At 38.2% G+C, this 22,354-nt stretch overlaps 1 protein-coding gene across 2 annotated transcripts; it reads right to left on the reverse strand.

Annotated features, from left to right (window-relative positions):
• Window positions 1-767: 767 nt before the first annotated feature.
• Window positions 768-19,537, reverse strand: fndc5b (fibronectin type III domain containing 5b). Of its 2 annotated transcripts, XM_043218380.1 has the most exons (6): window positions 19,255-19,536; window positions 10,682-10,797; window positions 9,319-9,517; window positions 6,284-6,373; window positions 4,921-5,106; window positions 768-3,780 (listed from the first exon to the last, which is right to left on the reverse strand). In XM_043218380.1, exons 1-5 carry the CDS (start codon window positions 19,331-19,333, stop codon window positions 4,967-4,969), a joined length of 624 nt encoding a protein of 207 aa, XP_043074315.1. In that variant the 5' UTR covers window positions 19,334-19,536; the 3' UTR covers window positions 768-3,780; window positions 4,921-4,966. The 2 variants fall into 2 exon arrangements, with proteins under 2 accessions (XP_043074315.1, XP_043074316.1); XM_043218381.1 differs by lacking the exon at window positions 6,284-6,373 and having other exon boundaries at window positions 19,255-19,537.
• Between the last annotated feature and the right edge of the window lie 2,817 nt (window positions 19,538-22,354).

Raw genomic sequence — 22,354 nt, forward strand, 5'->3', positions numbered from 1 at the left:
TGACGTATTATGATAACTTTATGAAAGCTTTTCTTTTTTTCTTTTTTTTTTATAGGCATTGTAAAAATACTATCATCATGCACGCTATCGTCCAAATGTTTGGGGCTGTTAAGAGTCTGAAAAAATGTTTTGAAAAGAAGTGTTTTGTATTCACCAAGGCTGCATTTATTTGATTAAAAATACAGTAAAAATGTACAATATTATTACGATTTAAAATGCCTGTTTTTTTATTCTAACATATTTTAACATCTTATTTATTTCTGCTGAATTTTCAGCATCATTACTCCAGTCTTCTGATTTGCTGCTCAAGAACAATTTCTTCTTCTTCTTCTTCTATTATTATTATTATTTTGTGTTGTGCTGCTTAATATTTTTGTGCATAACGTCATATCTTATAAGCATTCTCTGATAGAAAGTTCGAAATAACAGCATTATTTTAAATAGAAATATTTTGCAACATTACAAAAAATTCTTTTTTGATCAATTGAATGCATCCTTGCTGAATATAAATATTAATTTAAAAAAAAAGACCCCAAACTGTTGTGTTGTGCGAATCTAGTAATATTCGAAAATTAGTAAATATATATTTTTTTACTAATTTCCATTCAATACCAACCTGAATACTTTTTTTTTGGTTTGTTTGTGTTGAAATATGACCCAAAAATTTTCTTTAAGATTTGCCTAAATATGCAGTACATAATATTGCGAACAGCAAAGAATACAAACTCAATCTTTCATTCCCGATGTGATTAATTAACCAGCTGTGATTTTTAACATGTCATTCTTCACTTTTTGAAACGCACTTTTTTTTTTTTTTTTTTTTTTTTTTTTTAAACTGGAAAGTAAGAAGTAAGCAACACGCTAGTATACCACTCCGAACAGATCCCATATCTGTTCATTAGTCCACTTGCGTCACGTGGAATGATCAATAACTGAATGAAAGTGCTGCAGGTTAATACAGGACCCAAAACCTCAATGCGTCTCCGAAGAGAAAACACGCGGCTGGTCCTCTCTGGTTTAAGCCAGTCCTCTCACCCAGCCTTCTGTTCTTCTGCGCAAGCCGCTCGGACGGAATATTGATATGAGCCATTTTTCACCCAGCGGTCTGCCTGAGCTCTCTTCCCCATGGCCAAGGTTAATTAGCAGTCATTAAAGAAGAAATATACGCTTTCCTCCTCTGGCGGGAATGAAAAACGAAGGTGCGGATGACTCGTAGATGGCAGTGAGAGGACAGTCCGTTAGCCTGTCGCCATGGTGATGGAGACGAGGAGGTAATGGTCACCAATGCGGGGATGTTTAATTGTTCTGAGATTCCTTCAGGTGCCTTTCAACACGCTTGATTAATGGTGCAATCCGTCCCCGCAATGAGGGCTTTTGAATATGAATGGCCACCCAACCTGAAGTACTCTACACTCAAAGTATATAGAAGTATTAACTTTTACACTCTTCTATGCGTTTGAAAAATGAGATCGCTCTATTTGAATTCCACTGCTCATTGTGTACGGCGGTTTGGAGATTAATGGGAGGTTTTGTTCTTTAGATCAGATGCTAACACGCGTCCTTGGGAAACTCATCTGGTCTGTAACCTTATTAAAGTCAATGTCGAACCGAGCTTAGATCGAATGACCAGCGGCTGAGGTAATCGATGTTTTCGTGACCTCTGACCTGCATTCCCACAATTCTTCATTCCTGACATGAGAGGACTCATTCATCAGGACACTACCCCATCAGACACTACATTAACGGTCAAGACTATTTACTGTTCGCATTTAGTTTGAATTTGTCGAAAAAATCTTCTTTTATAAGTTATATTTCCTAATGAGAGGGAATTTAAAGTCGACGTGAAATGCGCTAACAAGCCTTTTTACTTTTCTAATGAGGTCCTGTCAACCAAATTACTGACTTTTTACAAAGAGCTTTTTTAATTAGTGAATCACGGTGATAATTAAATGGTTATTTTTAACTAAAAATGACTGGAAACGATAAAACAAGATCACATGATGTTACCAATAAAGCAACGAGGATTTTGAAGAACAGATCTTAGACAAATCAAATTCAGTAAGGACCAGTTGAAGGAGGCTGAAGTGCTTTGCTCGTAGTTTGTTATACTTTTGTTTTTAAACATGAAGGTTCTTAAAAGGTTCTTCACAGCGATGTCATAGAAGAACCATTTTTGGTTCCACAAAGAACCATTCAGTCAAAGGTTCTTTAAGAACCATCTCTTTCTTACTTTTTTATAACCTGAAGAACCTTCTTTAGACACAAAGAACCTTTTGAGAAACAAAGACTCATCAAATGTTGAAGGTTCTTTATGGAACCATTTAAACGAAAATGTCCTTCTATGGATTGGACAATATTTGGTTGAGATGCAACTTTTTGAATATCTAGAATGGTGCAAAAAAAATCTAAATATTGAGGAAATCGCCTCAGCGATGCATATTACTAATCAAAAATTACTGTAGTAAATTTACAAAATATTTTCATGGAACATGGTCTTTACTTAATTACCATATTCATTACTGATATCTCGTTGTTGTTGTTTTTTCAACTCATATTTTATGTGTGGGGCGCCAGAGGGAAAAAACAAAAAAAACGTTCATGCGTCCATGTGATGATAGCGTTATCAATCAAGAATTGAATAGATTTCAAAGAAGCTTATTTTTAATTCCGGAATAAAAGAAGGATCACTCCCAATAAAGTGTACTATGAAAGTAAATAGGGTCCGCTTTGATTTCATGTCGACTTTAAGACTTCACTTGTTTAAAGGGAAAGAAAGGTAAAAGCCTGCAAAACAAAAAAAGGCACCCAACTCTATCTCATAGTGGCACATAAAAGCGGTAAATAGCCATACTCGTGACCAATATGCTAATGAACGTAATATGAGGACCAAAATAACCTTCACTGTACAGTAATGTGCTCATTAGAGACAGCAAGCGGTTGATTTACTTGAGACACACAAACGGTTAAATACGTTTTCTATCACTATTATAATATGGAGCTCTTCATCGTCGGTGGCTGATGTGCAGTTCGCTGTGATTGGGCCGCAGGCGGGTGAATGCGAGGCGGCCCGATGTGGTCCGTCGTTTTTCCTGTGGATGTTTTCCTGAATGCCCTGAGAGCGAGAGTGCTGAGAAGAAAGATCCCACCGCACCAATTTAACCGCATCAAATTAGCTAGCCTGTCCATGATTGGCTGCTGGAGGGAGGATAATGGAGTACAGAAATCGAAACTACAAGTGAGAAAGGAGGAACCGAATACACAGGATAGCGACGAGTATGCAGAGATAGTGAAGTATCGTAATGTCATCCCTGTCAGAGACCTGATCCTGGTTCGGAGCTGATAATGACGGTGAGCTCGCTCTGGGAAACCCCCCCCCCAGAAAAACGCTCCTGCTTCTTTTTCATAACACACCTTCCTGGTTTATTTGGGGTTTACGCGGGGTGGCAGGTTTCTCCTTATCTCTGTGAGTCTACACGGGAGCCGAAGACACTCCTGGTGGCACGTCTCTGGTTTTGCAGCTCACAGCAACGGCGTTTGAGTCCTTCAGCGTTTGAGGCCGCCGTGGATCGAAACTCAATAACTCTCTTCAAACGGCTCAAGCTTCCAGTTCTGGAACCATCTTGTCCATTTCGTCCTCAAGTTTGTGTCAGTGTGCCAAACAGACAAGCACCAAAGAGTTCATGTTGGTCGATGGGAATACTAAAAGGTCGTTTGATCGAGGATGAGAGGTGGGCTTCACAACTTTGTGATTGGATGGCTTACTTGTTTTGTCTCGGAGCACTTGGGGAAGACAAAACAAAATGATAGTTAGAGCGCATTTCCTCAAGGAGATATAATTATTGCTTGCAAGGCAGTAAAATAAATTTTAGGTGAGCTTAGGACACCAAATGTGCACCTTATTGTCAGTCGGCTGCACGCAGGAATCAATAGCACACTATATTCTAAAACCTAGCCAACTGCCTAGGCAGCAATTTAAGGGTTCATGGGTCTGCCATTGACACAAAGCCCGTTCCAAAAGGTAGGCTGTGTAATTATATTAGCATCGCATGAATCCTTTGTGGACAAGAATACATTGCGATGAAGAGTCCAATAAATCCAAAATGGTGGACAAAGTGAGGGAAATGTCAATTGTAAACATACTTCTAATTTATTTAGCGCTGAAAAGCAAATTGGTTAAAATGATAAAAAAAAAAATTAAAGTTTTAACAAGACTAATTTAGTTGCAAAGCTGATTTTTTAAATTATTTTATTCATTTGCCAAAATTGCATTCTAATACGCTGATTTGCTGCTCGAAAAAACATTTCTCATGATCAATGTTCTTAATTTGTGGAAATCGCGATGCTGTTTTTCAGGATCCTTGGATAAACCGAAAGTTTCCAAACAAACAACAATAATTTCGTAACATTTTGAATGCCTTCACTTTCATGTCTGATGAGTCTAATGCCTCCTTGCTAAATAAAAGCATTCAATTATAAAAATAATATATATATTGTACTTTTATTGTGTATATTGTATTTTTAATATATTGTAATATATTTAATATATTTAATATATTGTACATAAAAGAAATATTGAGAAAATTATATAGAATATATATATATATATATATATATATATATATATATATATATATATATATATATATATATATATATATTAAATGCAAAAGACACTGAGGAAAAAAAAAACAAACAAACCTGAACTACAACGAAGAACATAATTACAGTGCTGCCTTGCAAGTACTGTAATTAATTTCATTAACGTTTTCCCATGATTGTAACCACAACTTTTTAGCAATATCGAGTAAAATGGTCTGTATAAAAAAAGTAAAAACTACCTAGCAACAAAAGATCAAACTTCGTGTGATATTTTTGTATTTTTCGATTCTGTCAAGCAAGCACACAAACAAGTGAACATACCTGTCCTGAGGCTAAAGCCTATTATTGCCGACAGGGGAAGGCGTAATTAGACCTTGCTGCGCAGTAGTCCCCCCGTAGGGTGCTCTGGGGTACTGCACTCTGACGAGTTCTTGGCTTTGTCCTTGTTATTGTTGGGCTCGTTGTCTTTGATGATGTCATACTGGCGGCAGAACAGAGCTATCACACCTGTGCACAAACAGACAAGAGGAAGTGAGAGCTGAGGACAGGATGGCAGAGCGGTCGTGATGGATGGGACGTCGTCGAAAAAGGGAGAGAAAAAAACGTATTGATGGATTGCACCATGATTCTGCCCCAAATAATAACATACCAATTATAGCTGGACTAGAACAGGATGATGAGCTGCGCTGCGGCCCTGAGTTTACGTTGCGCTAGTGCTGTCCCGTTTGATGATTTATTCTCTAGACTTTTCAAAGGATTATAAAAAGACCGGGAAGGCCTCTAAGACCCAATTATAACATTAGAAACTCTCTCGTCTTTCCGCTGCTTTACAAGAAAGGAAGGATTTATGACCACAGACTACAGATTTTGGAAACTAAATAAGTAAAACTTGATGACATTAGCATCAAATGTAGTTACTGTGTAAGTGCATGTGGAAAAAAAAATTGCATAAAATAAAATGCATCTTTCTCGCCTAACACGAGCCCGCTGAGTTTCAACAGACTACCTAAAACGTGCTGGGACTTTGGTGGGGGGTAACTGAGAACAAATGGGGGAAATCTGTGATCTATCGCAGTATGTCTGGTGCTATGTATGATAGCTTCATGCCATAAATCCCGCCTCTTGTGTTCATGCGGATTTGCGAATACGTCTGGATGAGCAATATATATATGCATATATCATATACCAGAATTTTTTTGTCTGGGACGTATATTTACATTCAATTAAAAACGTTGAGGACTTTTTTCAGAACACCGTTGCACACCACTTAAACATAAGCATAAAGTAAACACCGTTTTACAGAGATAGGAATCAAATGGGAATCACACAAAAACATCCCTTATTTTGAGGAAAACAGATGAATGAATAAACAGTTATAAAAGAACAACATGCAAATAACTTTTTTATTTCTTATTCTAAGCGCAAAAAGTCACTTAATTTTGATCTTTTTTTTGTATTTTTTCTGTAAACAAGACTTGATTGAAGAACATTTAAGAATTTGGGCTGGAAACCTTGGCTTGAAAAGTGTTTGCGATGTATATTTCATAGACATTTTGTTTTCTACGACCTTCGTGTTCTTTTTCTTCAAGTGACACACATCGGTTTAATGCTGATCTGGGCCTATGTGAACGTAGCCAAAGTTTGAACAGTAAGACCCTCACCAACGAACGGCTCCTGTTCTTACCTGCCCACATGACGAGAACCACCACGATGATAATGAGCTCTCCAGCCCTGAGCTGGGCGGCCTGGCCAACCTCCTCCATGGTCACTTCATCTGTGTCAATTCAAACAATCACAGTTCATTCGCGTGGTTTCGAAGCCAAAAACACGCACAGCTCTGCGCTTATCAAAGCCCAGGCGTCGCGACAACATGCAAACCACAGAAGAATTATTCAAAGACCATCTCCGAATGTCTAATTAATTCTTTAATTAGCCTCAAGAGGATATAAAGCCTAAAGCAAACGTTCTTCTTTGGCTCAGATATGACCGAACCGTCGTCGTTTTCGTCAAACTAGCTGCTTCCAGCCAAACTAAAGTGGAAGCTCATCAGAAGCCGTGTTAGAGGATCACTTCAGGGTTGAGCTCTCCTCTCGCTGGGACGAGACCGCAGGGGTCACTTTCTTGTCTGGAGATTGGAAAGCGTCTAGTAATTAAGGCCTTGTTAGTTAAAAGAAACCACGAAGCGTTCTGGTCTGTGTTCGCTGATTAACCGCAGAGGGAAAAGCCGAGTTCTTCGGCGCTCTGCTTATCTGAAGGAGCAGAAATGACTGGGAGAAGTTACGCTCGTCTCTTTGTGCGCCTCTTCTTTCTCCGAAGAAAAAGTCGATACCCTTCAGGTGAAACTGAAATGTTATTGGATGTCTCGGGCGTTTGAGTGCAGGGGAAAAGTTGGGGCATTTTTCAGCTCACCATGGACATCAATACATGTCATGAGTCCAGTAAGAAAAACAACATGAAGCCACCCTGAAGCGAGGTAGAAGGGAGGCCCGCGGAGAGAAAGATTAACTGTCTGTGTTTATTAGCCGCTCTGGTATTTAGTGAAGTGTAATGGCGCTCGCTTGATTAATTAGAGTGTAACGTGAGCACTAATGCCTGATGATTAAACTGTTTTTTTGTAAACGCTCCTGCTATCTAACTGACACGCGCGTCAGCTAAGAGTTAGCCATCCGTAAACCACTCTCTGCTGCGTGGCTCAAGCACATTCCTAGCCCGATCCATCACCAGCGACATTAGTGCAGAGTTAACAGATTTTAAAAAGAGAGCTTTAAAAATGCTTTCTATTTCAATGTGAAAAAATGAGCAATGACAATATATTGTAAATATTTGATATTTTTTAATGAATTTCAAATTTTTTAATATTGGTGTGTATATATATATATCTTGTGATTTAATCAAATCCAAAATAAATAAATGTGTTTATATTGTATGCATGTGTACTGTGTATGTATATTTTATATATATATAAATGTATATATTACATTTATATATTAATATATATGTGTATATATATATATATATATATATATATATATATATATATATATATATATATATATATAATATGTGTGTGTGTGTTATATAGTTTATTAATAAGATTCATTTTTTTCACAATTTTTAATTTCAAAAATTCTGAAATTAATATATAGAGGAGATAGCAAATAGGATGTTATATACATGATTTTTATTTATTTCTTATTCACTGAAGATGCATTAAATTGATCAAGATCCAGTGGCAGTAAATGTTACAATGTTACAAAAGGTTTCAAATTAAATGCATTACTTATTTAACTATTTATCCTGAAAAAACAGGATTTTCACATTTTTTTTGTGAGTTAAACCCCTTGAAACTAAATCACGGTTCACTGTTTTTCAAAGGCATGGATGCAAGCGATGAAGCGGTATCATCATTTGACATTTCACTGATGTCTGAGGTTACACCTCCTTGAAAACTCCCATGTGGATCCTGCCCGAGTCTAACCTGCACGGCTGAGAGTGACACCAAATGTCATCAGCGCGGTCCAGTGCCAAAGACTGACACTCACCCACAAAATGGCAAGCGTTTCTGGAACATGAACCTCCCCAGCAGATGTTTGTCCAAGTAAGTAGGTCATCGAAATGGATTACACAACAGAAAAATTGACTGTATTGTGCGTTGCTCTAGATAAGACAAGCTCAGAGTAACAGAAAAATTAATGGGAAAACGCACAAAAGTGAACACTTTATGCCCTGAATTATGACACAACACCATTTTTAGAGCGGTTGTATAACCACCTCCCCGCTGTGTTTTTTCCCTCTATAGAAGTGATTTGACTGTTAGTCATCTTTCATGTGAATCCTTTTTGAATGTGAAACATCTCTGCATATGACAAGCCAGACAATCTGAATCTAACATGTCTGATTTATCCTAAAATCTACATTTTAGATAGATCTCAGGGATTTTAAGCTTCAAAAAGCACCATAAAAGTCATCAACTGGGGTCCATAAATTCATCAACAATGAATCGTTCAGACCAGATGTGTGAACTCGGTCCATCTGTTCACTGAAAGAGCTCACTTCAAAGACAGCTCATGAGTCAAACATGGCAACATCTCACACAAAAGTCAAACATTTCAGTCAATAATGCAGAAAATTTAATTTCAGCCAGTACCTGTACTTATTTCAGCATGTCTCATGTTATTGCCCCCTTAGCATGAACCGCTTTTGTTCATATTTGTAAGTCGCTTTGGATAAAAGCATCCGCTAAATGAGTAGTGTTAAATATAAGCTTCAATCTGTTCATAACGCAAAGCTATCATATGGCCTCAGAAGACGTGGAATATAGAGCACAAGGCATATATATATATATATATATATATATATATATATATATATATATATATATATATATATATATATAGAGAGAGAGGCTTTTGCTTTTTTCAGCTCGACAGCCCCAGCTCTTATTCACTTTCATTATACTGAAAATAATCACAAGCATATTCCTTTTCTTCCACTGATAGAAAAGACAGTCATACAGGTTTGGACTGACTGATATAACAATGAATTAACGATGAGTGAAATGACATTTTTGGTAGAACTTTGTTTTCAATTTTTGTCACAGCTGCGAGATATAATGTTGAAATTTCAAACACTTAGGTTGTACGTGCTAACTAAAGTTGCGATTGCAACTTTAAAAATGGTACTCTGAAGTTAGTTGTTTGTTTGTGAGTGCTGGCTTACCTGGGCTTTTGGAGGCCAGTTTCTCTGACTCTTTGGGCGTGCGGAACAGAACAGGTTCACTCAGAGGGCTGGTGCCACTCATGCTAATGGACTGCACGTGGACAATGTACTCCGTGTCCTCCTCCAAGTCCCATAATGCACATGAACGAGTGGTGGTGTTCACTTCCTGGATGAATCGCAGCATACGAACATCCTTTTTCTGTGAACATCAAAACGAATACAGATCTAAGATTTAGAGCGCTAAAAATCTAGCCATAATCCATAACCTATTACATTTCTTAATACAAGTTCCTGGTCTACTTGTAAACAATTCATCAGTGCCGCGTTTGTAATAATCAATATGTAATACGCAACAACTTTCCTCTTTGATTTACTTTTCCTCTTCTTTTTCTCTCCATCTAGTTATCCTTTTGCATGCATTTATTCATTTATACTTTTTGGAAAGATAAAAAACGGTAATTATAGCCGTTTAACAAATACATTTAAAAGTCTTCATTTTTAATATTTAATTTGGCCAATACTACAAATTAGCTATTGCTATTCATTTATTTGAGTGATTATTTAAAGCTCTCAAATGACACTCACACGAAACCCAAATATCCCATGAATCTTTAGATATTGTTTCTCTTTCATTTTTCTCTCTACTCTGCATGTTAGTGCATGCATCAAAAGAGAGAGAGAGAGAGAGAAAAGAGAAATTTGATAATGCTGTTATTTATTTTCCGCTTCAAAGCAGGGTTATAATAGCTACAACTAAAACCATACTTCTTCTTTTTTTAATAAACAACAGCCGAAATAAGCTACATTTTAACACGCTAATACACAACATCAGTATCGAAAGAACAAGATAAGATTTACAGTGTGCACTAAAAAACAGTGCTACTGGCCTAGTTCATTCTTAGCAAATTCCCACCGTTCTTGTGTTAAGTGGTTGTGATAAGAAATTCATGAGGAGATAAACAGTTAACACACACACACATATTCATGCACTGCAGAAACTCTGTCTCGCTCAGTTTGGTGACAAGCTGTAATGGCTTTGTACTCCAGCAGATGGTCACTGCAGTCCTTATTACGGAGGTCTCCACAGTGACTGCTTTCCTCAAATCTGCTTACACACACACGCACACACACGCACAAACTAATGCATGCATGCATAAAACATTTACAGAAAGCTCAAGGCCACCTAAAATATCAACAGCGTGTGCCCTCGAAGAGAAACCAGCCCAGTCCACATCGACACATAATCAACATGCTTACACAAGCATTCCTCCGTGATACTGCCTCATTAAACTCGAGGTGAGGTGATTTTTGCCGTGCTTTGCACATGTAAGGACTCCAAATTGACCATAAACTGATTCAATACCTGCTGGGTGATGGCGAACCCAATGACTGGGTCTCCCTCCAGAATGTCCCATGTCACTATCGCCGAGTTCCCCTCCAGTGCTTTGATGGTCACATTGAGCGGAGCGGATAAACTGTCTGAGGACGACAAAAATAAAAGACATCAAGGGATAAAAGGTGCTGATGTGACGTACTTCAACTTTTAAAATGTATATTAAAACTGCAGCAAATGCAAAAAAAACTCTCACACAGGAAGCTTAAAGTTTGTTTGCTCGTTTTTAGTAAAAAACTGTTAATTGAAAAGGTAATCATTGGTTAGTTTTAACTCTCATCCCAATAATGACTTCATTTTCCTAGTGTACTGCTGGAGCAACATACAAAAGCATCCTGAAATAGATCCCATTTCACCTTGTAGCTTTTGTACCGGTAGCAGTCATCCGTGTGGTTTATTTAACTGTTATTTATAACAGTGGGTAAAATCACTGTCCGGTTGATTAAGCAGTATATTTCAAATCTGACTCCTCCACCTCCTCCATTACCACCCGTCTAGACATTTATGCAGCGTATATTAAATGCTTACTAAAGCAAGTATACTGTCGCCGTCAAATTCAAACCTTTTCCGTTGCGGAAGTGTGCATAGTATATTTTGCCCAAGAACAAATACATAAACCTTGCCATATCCATCACCTTCTAAAACTGTTCAGATAGTTGTCCTGATTAAAACAAAAAAGTGTCCCTTTACGTTGGAACACAATAGCCTGCCATATACTAATTACCTGTATAAAGTAAAACAAACCATGTATAGTTATGCAGAATGTACACGTATCTTATTTCCATTTAAGGTATGTCTATACGGTCACTTAAATTCATAAGACCCCAGAATATGATGTTCTTATTAAGATATTGTCATGCATGCGTTCAACTGTGAATTATAATGTTAATGCAACATTTTTCAGTCTGTCTTCTCTAATGCTGAAACGAACGGTGCGGTTCGGCTGATGGAAATGCCCTGATGCTTAGCTCCGTGTTTGTTCTAGATCAATATTTCCGCTGCTCCTTACTTTTATTTACTGTGTGGAAGCTCTTAGATTGTTATCTGAACCAGCCTCTTTGTCTTTGATGGTCATCAAACAAAGAAAATGGCCTGGCACGGCCGAGAGCGCACAAAGCCAGACGCCGTTTGGCCACTGGGCATTTTTCATGAATTAAATGGAAACGGTTTGCGGCGAAGGCATCAGAAGTTGTGTGTCATCACTTGTCAGAATGATAATATGCTGCTACATAAATCGGTGCGTGAAGATCTAATCATCAGTAATGTTTGTTGACTACAGACTGAAATGGTTGTCTGCTTAACGTCATCCATCACAATGTAACAAATTCACACCCCGCAGATGGGAAATAATGTATTTAAAGGGGATGACAGACACAGAAAGCCAGTCATCCCTGAGGACACAATATGTCTCCCACTGGGCAGGATGTGTTTGGAACAGTCATACATTACACTTTAAATAGGAGAGTAATGTAACATGCATTCAGAAATATGCCTCAGTAGTTTATTGATGCCTATGAATTGCCTATGGTTCATGATTTTTTTTTTTCCTCTGAAAAAGGTTAGTTTGCCCCATAAGGTAAAATCTGTAATCATTTACTCGTGTTGTATCGAGCCGCTTTCCCTTAGAATGCAGAAAAAAAATATTTTGCCGTAGAATTAAAATGAAAAGCAGTGACCTATGTTATATTCACTGAACCTATTGAAAACGTTTCCGTTACTTTAAATACATTTTATTTGCGAAAAAATTATTGTTAACTAAATGATGAAAATTTCAGGTAATATGATGCAGTTTCAGGTTTACAAGCGTGTTAGTGCATAGATAAAATCTCAAAATCGAAGCGATGTTCATTATAAATGTTATGACTTATCCACACCCCCCTAAAATGGTGTTTTGTTTTTTTTATAACACCGCCCAAATGTTTATGAAAAAAAAGGAAGAAGGCTGTAGTGTTTCTGGGGGCCGCCATGTTCCGGAGACGCCGTGTTTCGTTGAGAAAATGAAACTATTTTGTCTGTGCTTCCAAAAGAGGACACGGCTAGAAAGCAGCGGTAAAGTTGTATTCATAATACTGTTCTAGAACAGTTCAGCCCAAATATTCAGATGTGTTCAGCACATTTACAGAGGACTGATTCTTGAACCTACTGAGCAGCATATGCTGGCTGTGAAAAAAAAGCCTCAATGGTAACGTCTTTTTATTGTTTTTGTATCATGGAGCTGGGACATGGCATCAGCTTGTGATGAGGGGCGTAACATTTTCATCACACGCTTGAGGTATAGCCGGCCAATCAGAGCACACATCGCTTTTTTAAAATGATGCGTTTTGTACAAATTGACCCGTTTCGGAGACTCTGGGCTTAGAGAAGAAACCATAATGTGCAATACTTGAAAAATGTTTTTGAACCTTAAACCGCATAAACACATTGCATTACACCAAATACATAAAACAAATACTTGATTGATAATTAAGCACATATTAATGCCTTATTCTAAATCCCCAGTCCTACACAATAACTAAACTTAACATCTACCTAACTATTAATAAGCAGCGAATTAAGAATTTATTGAAGGAAAAGTAGCAGTTAATGGTAAACAAGTGTTACCATAATCAATACTATAAAAAAATAGTTTCACACTGTTGTTTCAAGCTTTGTGTAAAGAGCAGACCTATATTTAAATCTGTTAAAATGTCTGATTATAACACATTAAAAAGAATGCAGAAGTGAAAATGAGATTTGAGAGCTATAATGAAAAATACAATTTTCAGTTAATAACATCTTTGGTCTAACTATTGTATGACTTTCATTGCAACATGAAAATTCTGACAAACTACTTATTTTGGTTTGTCAGAATAAATAAAGTCATAAAGATTTGGTACAACATTAGGATCAGAAAAAAACTATTCCTTTTAAATAAGAAATAATTAGTTCGAACTATTCTTATTCCAGTGTAAAGCTACTATAATCAAGCCATTAGTACACCTTTCACCTTTTAATGATCGGATATATATTATAATTTGCCTTTTTTATTTGGATATCTTCCAAAAATCTTCACCACCGGAGCTTCACCTAATACACACCGGCGAAGCCTTTCGACTTAAATTACCCTCTTAAAAACGAATGAGGTCAAGCCGCCTCAAACACATTTGTTAGCACCACTGAAGGCTTGAGGTTTCAGACACGATGTTAGCACATACAGTGCATTACCGTAACCTCAGGCTGAAGACGTTCATTCAGTCTTTCTGGATCCCATCGGTCGGTAATGGCTTCTCTCATGAGACTCATGTTCTATAGGTCCTTGGCTTGCAGCCAGACAGCAAACTTAAAGTGTATTAGCCTGTCTGCAGAGACAAACGTGATTTGAATGTATGGACTCCCAGGGCATTCAATCTCGCAACGAGCGCCGCTTAAGAATATCGTCCCCCGGAAAAGTTCACGCGGTTCATTTTTCAAACCGTCAGACTAAACTCACAATCACGTTTGCTAGTCGCCCTTGTAGGAAGCGCGGGCGTTCGGGCAGCGGTGACGCTCGTTACCCTACGATTTAGGGAGCCCTGGTTATGAGGTGGACCTCACGGCTTGGCTCCGGACGCGGCAGCCCTCGTAAACATGTGGTTTAGTGCTGCCGTCCCTCAGGAAGCCTTGGAGGGATATTTATTGGTGTAAATTTTGGTCAAGTAAAGAGTAACCTGAAGCTCGTTCGATGGAGAGAGCTCGCACTATTTTCTTTCCAGAGTAAATGCGATATTTTTCGAGCAGAGTAATATTTTTGAGCGTGCGATGGGTGAGGCTGTCAGGTGCCGCAGCTTCGCAAAATCGAATCACGAGTCTGAATTTGATCAAAAAAGTATTATGGCGCAGGCGCGTGAAAATTGCACTTGCACTGATTTTATAATTTTGCGTTGCTCCCATGATGAGAGTTCAATAAGACTTTAATATAAATACACCAAAAAGAAGAAAATTACACATGTTCCATCATTAAAGGTGACGTAACTTCTCATATCATCTCTCGTTAATATATACATATTATTTATAATGCTACATTTTTTTAGGATTACTTGTTGAAAAGAATAGTATGGCATAGATTTAAAATCTTTTGGAAAAATGGTTGACTTGATTAATTTAATGCTGATTAATTTATTATTATTTTATTTTTTTATATTTAATTATTTTTAAATATTAATTACAAACAAACAAAATCCAGCTGATGTTGCGCATTCAAGATGTGACTAGCTTGGCTGGTAAACAATTGGTTATATCTGACAAAAGCTTCATTTTAAGACATTTTAATTGTCAAATTAATGAGAATCAATGGAAATGTTTTAACTTTGTCTTTAGAGTTACATAGTTTGTCCACTGTGTTATAATTAGCTATATATAAAAACATACAAAATCTCTATTGTATATCCTCATTTAGTGAAGGTAATGTTTGTGTTAGTCACAAAAATGGATGGTAAAAGCTTGAGTTAGATCGTAAACTAGCCAGTGGTCCCCTCGAGGGGAAAAGGCCTAATATACACTAAATCTCATGTTAATGGAAATCGAAAAACACAGAAAGGTTTTCCTGAGAGTCAGGGCACAGACAATATCATTAGTTCAGCATAAAAATAATAGAAGTCAAAGAAAATCCTCACCGTGACGGGGGAAAAAAGTGAAAAAATGAGGGAAAACTAGCAGCTTAGACCAATGTTTCATTACTTCCTTGACCTGTGAGATTATTTCTCACTGTAAAGTAATTTAGCAAAGCTCCCTTATGGGGAAGAAAGCCTCCGATTAACTATTCAGTGATGTCAGAGATGACAGGATGCAGTTTGGCCTGGAGTCTGTGAGAGTTTCACAGCTCAAGCTGACCTCTAGACCGAGAATATTACACCCTTGAGATTCAAATCCCAGTCTCTGATCCAGAGACCCGTGTCCTGCTTCCACTCAGAGAAAGTGATGCAAACATCTTCCCTCCAGCGTCTGATAACATCTTAGACGGTAATATCGGCCAGTGAGTCTCCAGCAGCATAAAGTTAGCGTGCTAATTACGCCTTTCAATTCAACGTGCTAATTTTGTGTGATTTTAATTAATACAAATAAAATATCTGAGACATTTAATCACATTGAAATCCTTAAAACAGAGGAACGGAAGACGTTTTCTTCCTGTATGAATAATTCATGCGATTTGCACATGGCACATTTTACAGTACTGCATTGTTCTTTTAAGAATATATTTATATACTGTGTATATATACCAGACTAATGTTTAGAATAAATGTTTGATGTTTTTAAAAGAAGTCTGTTATGATCACCGAATCCGTATTTATTTATATAAATATTGCGATTAATTATATTAAGAAATGTTCACTACTTTTGTTTTAAAATGTACTGAGTTTTCAGCATCATTACTCCAGTGCTCAAATAAAGAGAAGAAATACTTTTATTCAGCAAGGACACTGTAGTCCAAAATACAATAAGAGCTTCAATGAAATGCTGTTCGTTTAACCTTCATGCTGATCAAAGTATCCTCTTTTACACAAGATAATAACAAGACCCATTATTAATAACTGAGCACCAATCAGAATATGTAACCCAGGTCCACAAAGGGGTACATCTTCTGAAACCTGAACTGAAAGCTGAATAAATAAAAGCAGATGCACGGTTTGTTAGGACAGGACGATATTCTCAGTTACAACTATTTGAAAATCCGGAATCTAAAAACATCTTGCCACTGAGAAAATCTTTAAAGTTGTCCAAATAAAGTCCCAGGCAGTGCGTGTTATTACATTCAAAATTATAATTATGTTATTCAATTTTTTGAAATTTATTGAATATATTTTTTGTTAGTAATTTAACATCTTTTACGTTTTGTGGTCCAGGGTCACGTACATTAAAATGAATTCTGAAGGCTATATATATATATATATATATATATATATATATATATATATATATATATATATATATATACACTCTTTTGATAGTTCTGTAATCTATTCTTTTCATTATCCAGCAAATACAGCAGAGAGTAAAACTGTAATTCAGGCTTCATGCGTCGCACCAAACTACATCCACACATGACAAACGACAGGATCGATGTGTCTTTCACATTGTCTGCTCGAGTATTGCCAGCCTTAATTGGGGAGCTTTTATCAGTTACCGGTTTTACCGACCGACGTCCCTGATGCGTCAAAGCAAAACATCAGCCCGATAAACCGATGTGTTTGCTCTAATGTCCAACGCGCAGGAGCGAGCGGTCCCGCTAAACAACATCAGACTCATAAAATATTCACAGTGTCCTCCCGTGGCTTTGATGAGAGGCCTGACACTGTCAGATGAAACGAACGCGTGAGAGCGAGGAGCGAGGAGCGAGGAACTCCGCGCTGCACATTGCGGGGGCACCTCTGCCTTTCATCGCAGGCGTCACAACAAAAACACGCCAGGCCTGTAATGAGAGCGAACCCTCTAAAGTTGATCGGTTATTCTCCGGCACGTTCGTTTCGCCCCGATTCCCCCGTTGCTTCCGCGTTTGAAACGGTGTTCTTTTCATAATGGCGAAGAAACGTCATTTGCTGTTTTCATTAATATTCCTGCATCCCTGCCAGAGCCTCGGCGTGAAGACGTGTGGACGGAGGCTCCGTCGCCTCTCCACACCACATAAAAGAGAGAAAATGGCTGGGCGTGCTTTTGTTTGCGTGCATCGTCGGCCGTGGATGCCTATTACAGTTAATCCGTACATAATGGTACACATCAGCAGCCACCGCACCGTAATCACCTAACGTTTCATTTCCACAAACGGAGGAGCGTCTTTCCACATCCCAAATTTACGTCCTGACAGATATATGGCACAGCCATATCATTTCACAGCAACTTTTATGATACACTTCTATTTCTACACTATTATAGCGCTATGTGATTTTCAGATTGGCAAACGGGTGCCGCTGAAGTGAAATAGTAGACTGTTTCAGCAGACTGCCCTCCTTTAGCGAACCACCGTAATAAAATGAAATTGCAGGTGACTTCCTCTGGAAAGAGCCACGTAGGTTTCTCCTGTTGAACTTTAAAATCCGATTACGTCTTGTCAATCGGGAAAGGCATTTGCTGAAACTCGCTCGGTGTGTGAAACGACAATTTTTTTATATGAAAGCTGCATACGAACTACATTCAGTGCTCTGATCCATTACATCACCCCCTCGAAAAAAGGCCTACAGCGGAGAGTAATAATGGTGTTACAGATTCGCATGAAAAAAGGGAACCTAATAATCGCATGGTTTTTAAATGAAACGATTGGAAATGTTTCTCAATACATTTACAGCAAAGCTACTTTATGTAGGTCAAATCGTGTAGAAACGGCTCTTGAAGTAACAACTGCAGGTTAGCATCTGAAGAAGCATGAAATCGGCAAGCTCAAATATTTCACTTTTTTTCCACATCATTACGATGCACTCGTTTTCACGCCACTGCAAACTAATCGGACATGGACCAAACTTGCTAAAAACGTACTGTTAAAGTTACGACTGTTTGCTTTTACATTAGCTGCTGCATTCATGCACGCTAAAACGCTTTGCAATTTATTTTGGTGTTAAAAATCGGCGCTGGTTTTAATAAAAAAACATAATTTAAAAAATGCATGTGCATAGTTTTGATAATCATTAGTTGACATTTGTCGTGCAAAATTGTATTTTCCATATCTACGCTTTTTTTATAGAGTTTTTAAGGACTTTACAAAGTGAGTTGTTATAATAGCCTAATTTCTTTCCAAAGCTGTGATACTTATGGGTATTTTAAAGCAGTGATATTGCCGACAATCTGATATCTGCATATACATCTGCATATCCAGCTGATATTTTTAGGTTTGCAAACAAAATAAAATAATAAAATGGCATGATTCTCGGGATATATAAAGGCCACAGAAGAAGAAAAAAGACCCCAAAACATCGATATTATTGCTTTGAAAGATCCAATTAATGGAGAAAGACCAACGCAAACACGACTGAAGGGAATGGGTTTGTGACGTTGACAATTAAAGTGATCATTTTCCTGCTATGGATATCAATCTGTTCAGATCAGATCGTTTCCCATTTAACGAATGAATTCAGTGTAGCCTGTATCTTAAACGTGTCTGCGTCCAGGCACATTCCCTAAACCCCAGTGCCCCGAAATGTGATCTATCGTGCATTCAATCTGTCATTTCTGTCTGGCGACCAGGTTACCGCGGTCTCTACGTGCAGAATCAATTAGGATCATATGAATTGTTCACAGCATTTACATGCAGTCTGAATGAACGGCGGAAACCCACGAGCGCCTTGTGCTTCCCGACGGAGGGCTGAACAGGTAGTAGCGCATCATTTATTCATCTCATACCCGCAACCTGTCTGTTCCCTGCCAACGCGAACATATCAGAAAGCGTTGCACTGTGCATATTGTTTGTAGTTACGAGATAAAACCGTGGCGATTCTGCTCGCGCGCGCAAAAACAGTGCAACGGGGCTCTATATCGTGAGCACAAACGACCGTACAATAATGTCATCCCTTGCAAAAATGAGTGCAATCGCGCAAACTTACCGGCATTAACCGAGGACACGGAGATATAAGCCAAAAACAACAATAACAGCGCAGAGCACGAGCCTTTAATTCCCCACATCCTTCAAGGAATTCTTTACATTCTGTTCGGAAGACGTTGAATCCCATTTACTCGCAAGATTTTTTTTTATAGAACTTATAAGTTAGGCGTCTATGTGTTTAACATTCACGAGCGGTTGCCGTCTTTATTCCTGCATCGGTCCAGAACAGCGCTGGATCTAAACTCCGTACTTGCCGCAGAAAGTCGACATGAGAGGACTGCGCGAGCCCATTGGACGGCACTTATCACTGTTACCGATAGGACGTAACGCGTACTTTCTCCAGGGGGCGCTGGGTGGCCCACGAAGAAGCGTGCTCTATTAAAACGCTTTCACGTTTGTGTTGGGTTTTAAGAGCGTTTCTGAGCCAAAGCGCATAATTGATTGCATCTATTATTATAACTCTTCTTGTAAGGCGTATAAGCGGTGTGTCAGTTGAAGCAACCGCTGTATAAAGGCGCTGTATTAAGACTATATTCTGTCGTGAAAGGCGGCTGTGATTAGTCTGCGCTACCAGCGCTGAGAAAAGTAACGTGCACCACGTGATACCGCTGTCCGAGTTCCAGCAGCGGTCTGGACGATAATTCACACCCCGAATAAAAACACTGAGCATCTTCATAATAGAAAAAGAACTGGGATTGAAGAATAAGAGAAGAGTGCTTATGCCGTTAGGGGGTCTAAATAATAACTCTCAAACTGAGGCTTGACCCAAAAACCGAAGGTTGAGGGAGGTTTTAATAGTAGGCTACAGAAAGGCCTTCTGAACTCTTTTGATACAACAGCCTTTTTAAATGATATTTCACATCCAAAAAAGTTCACATAGCTCAAAATAAACACGAAGAGTAGCATAAAAGCAGACAGTGTGCTTTCTGTTAGGATATTGACTGACAAAACACACATTTTGTAATAGCTTAGATTTCAATAGCTGGCCTATACTAGATTTCATGGCTGCTACATTTCTGTCAAGTTGACGTTGTATATGAGTCAGTATATGGCGCCAATTTGACATTGACTTAAGGATGGCTTTTGGTTACACAACCTAAAAACAACAAATATCAACTCTATCGAATCAGCTGATCTTGATATTGGACATCAAATTTGGACGTCACAACTGAAATGTAACCGAATTTCAGTGTCTGTATGATTTTGTGTGCCTGCTGGGCATTCGTGTTCCAACAATACTAAATATTATGGCTTAAATTAACCGAAATAGATCACCATGATGCAAAATCATAATTTGAGTTACGGTAACACAAACTTTCAAGATTTTCTGTGGAGGTTTAAACACCCTCATCCATAAGTCGCACACTGACTGTAGACAGAGATACAATGTCTGGGTTGTTAAGCTCCACCTATTTTAGGACTCCCTTTGTCATGGTAATTGCCATTCTACCCGTGTATTGCATTTCTATAGTGTAGCGACTACCTGGGACAGCGCAATGAGCTCTGCATGACAGCCTCAGCTTTAGCACGCATCGACGGCTTTCAGTGTACGACACGGGGTACACAACTACAAAGCAGCTCGAAATGCGATGACTAAAGCTAAACGGATGGCTCAGTGACTGATGCTCTGTAGTCATCCGCCGCAGCCCATTCAGTCTCCGAATGAAATTCAGAGTGAAAGTGCTGGCAGTGTCTTCATCGCTCCCTCTCGCCTGTTCCTGCCAGAATGCTTACTGAGGGAAACCACTCTTCCTAAATTTGTGGGGGTCTTTCCAGCTCTCTCCTTTCACTCTCGTGCCAAGTGCTGAGAAAATACCCTATGCGTACCGAAAGGAATTGCCTCAGGATGACACCACTTTAAATTCACACAATGCACTTTCCATTCACACCGTCTGTCACTTTTTCATTATTCTAATGCACCTACAGTTGGCCTAATGTTGTCAGAATGCCAAGTACAAATACAACATCTACATTTAGGATATGCTGACCTTTACAGTTGCACTGCAGATTTCATCAAGTGTGACACTGGGCCTATTAAACAGTCGCTTCTTGACTTTCATATACCGATGCCGTTCCTTTTAAGGCGAGAACATTTTGGAAATGGCCTAACCAACTTCATTTCCACAAGTCACGTCTTGCATGAATCTCAAACCACATTCAAATCTGTCTCGAATACATCATCAATTAATCTTGCACTGCGTCTGAATATGGCTACTTCCGTACCATATGGAAGGTGAAAATGTGAAAAGAGCTTTTCAGTATTAAAAAAACAGGTGAAAAGTACCCAGGTGTCCTATTGCTTCTGGCGAAAATCTGAAGCGTGGATACTTTACTATCCCATCAGAGTCCATTATGTCTTTTTATTTAATGTTAAAACATCATGGAGTCACAGAAGTATGAAATGAATGACAGGTCTGATTTAAAGCTTGAATTTTTCAAGATTACTGGCTGTTTTCTGGAATGGAATGAAGGTTCTGAATCGCAGTTTTAATATACATGCATACATGCATAAATGTGTGTGTGTGTGTGTGTATGTGTATATATATATATATATATATATATATATATATATATATATATATATATATATATATATATATATATATATATATATATATATATATATATTATTTATTGAAATAAAGCTTAAAAATAAAATCTAAACAAAACCAAAAATACATATAGATATATACACATAACACTAAACTAATGCTGGTACATATACTTTCTATCGATGGCTCAGCCCTCAGTGCAATAAAGATGTCTTACTTTCTGACTTTCCTCTAAGGACCAAGTCCAACACATTCCGATCTTAATGACTGAAAGAAACATTAAGAGAGGAGGACATTTAGAGACACAGTGTTCCCACACAGTTTCGTATGCTGCCATTTGCGCATGAACTTTTTGTCCATCTTTCTGTTATATGCGCCCTTGAGACCGGCACAACTCGGGTACAATATGTAGGACATTGTTCCATCTTTTTGGCAGATGCGCAGTCGTTTCTCTTTTCGGTCTACAGAATGAAAACCTGATGCTTAGCATTGTACTTTTGTCTTTTGTCTTTCACTGTTTGGGTATGTTTATGTGCTTGTATTTGCATG

Source organism: Puntigrus tetrazona, chromosome 19 (genome assembly GCF_018831695.1).
Source record: "Puntigrus tetrazona isolate hp1 chromosome 19, ASM1883169v1, whole genome shotgun sequence".
In the NCBI taxonomy this organism is placed as follows: Eukaryota; Metazoa; Chordata; class Actinopteri; order Cypriniformes; family Cyprinidae; genus Puntigrus; species Puntigrus tetrazona.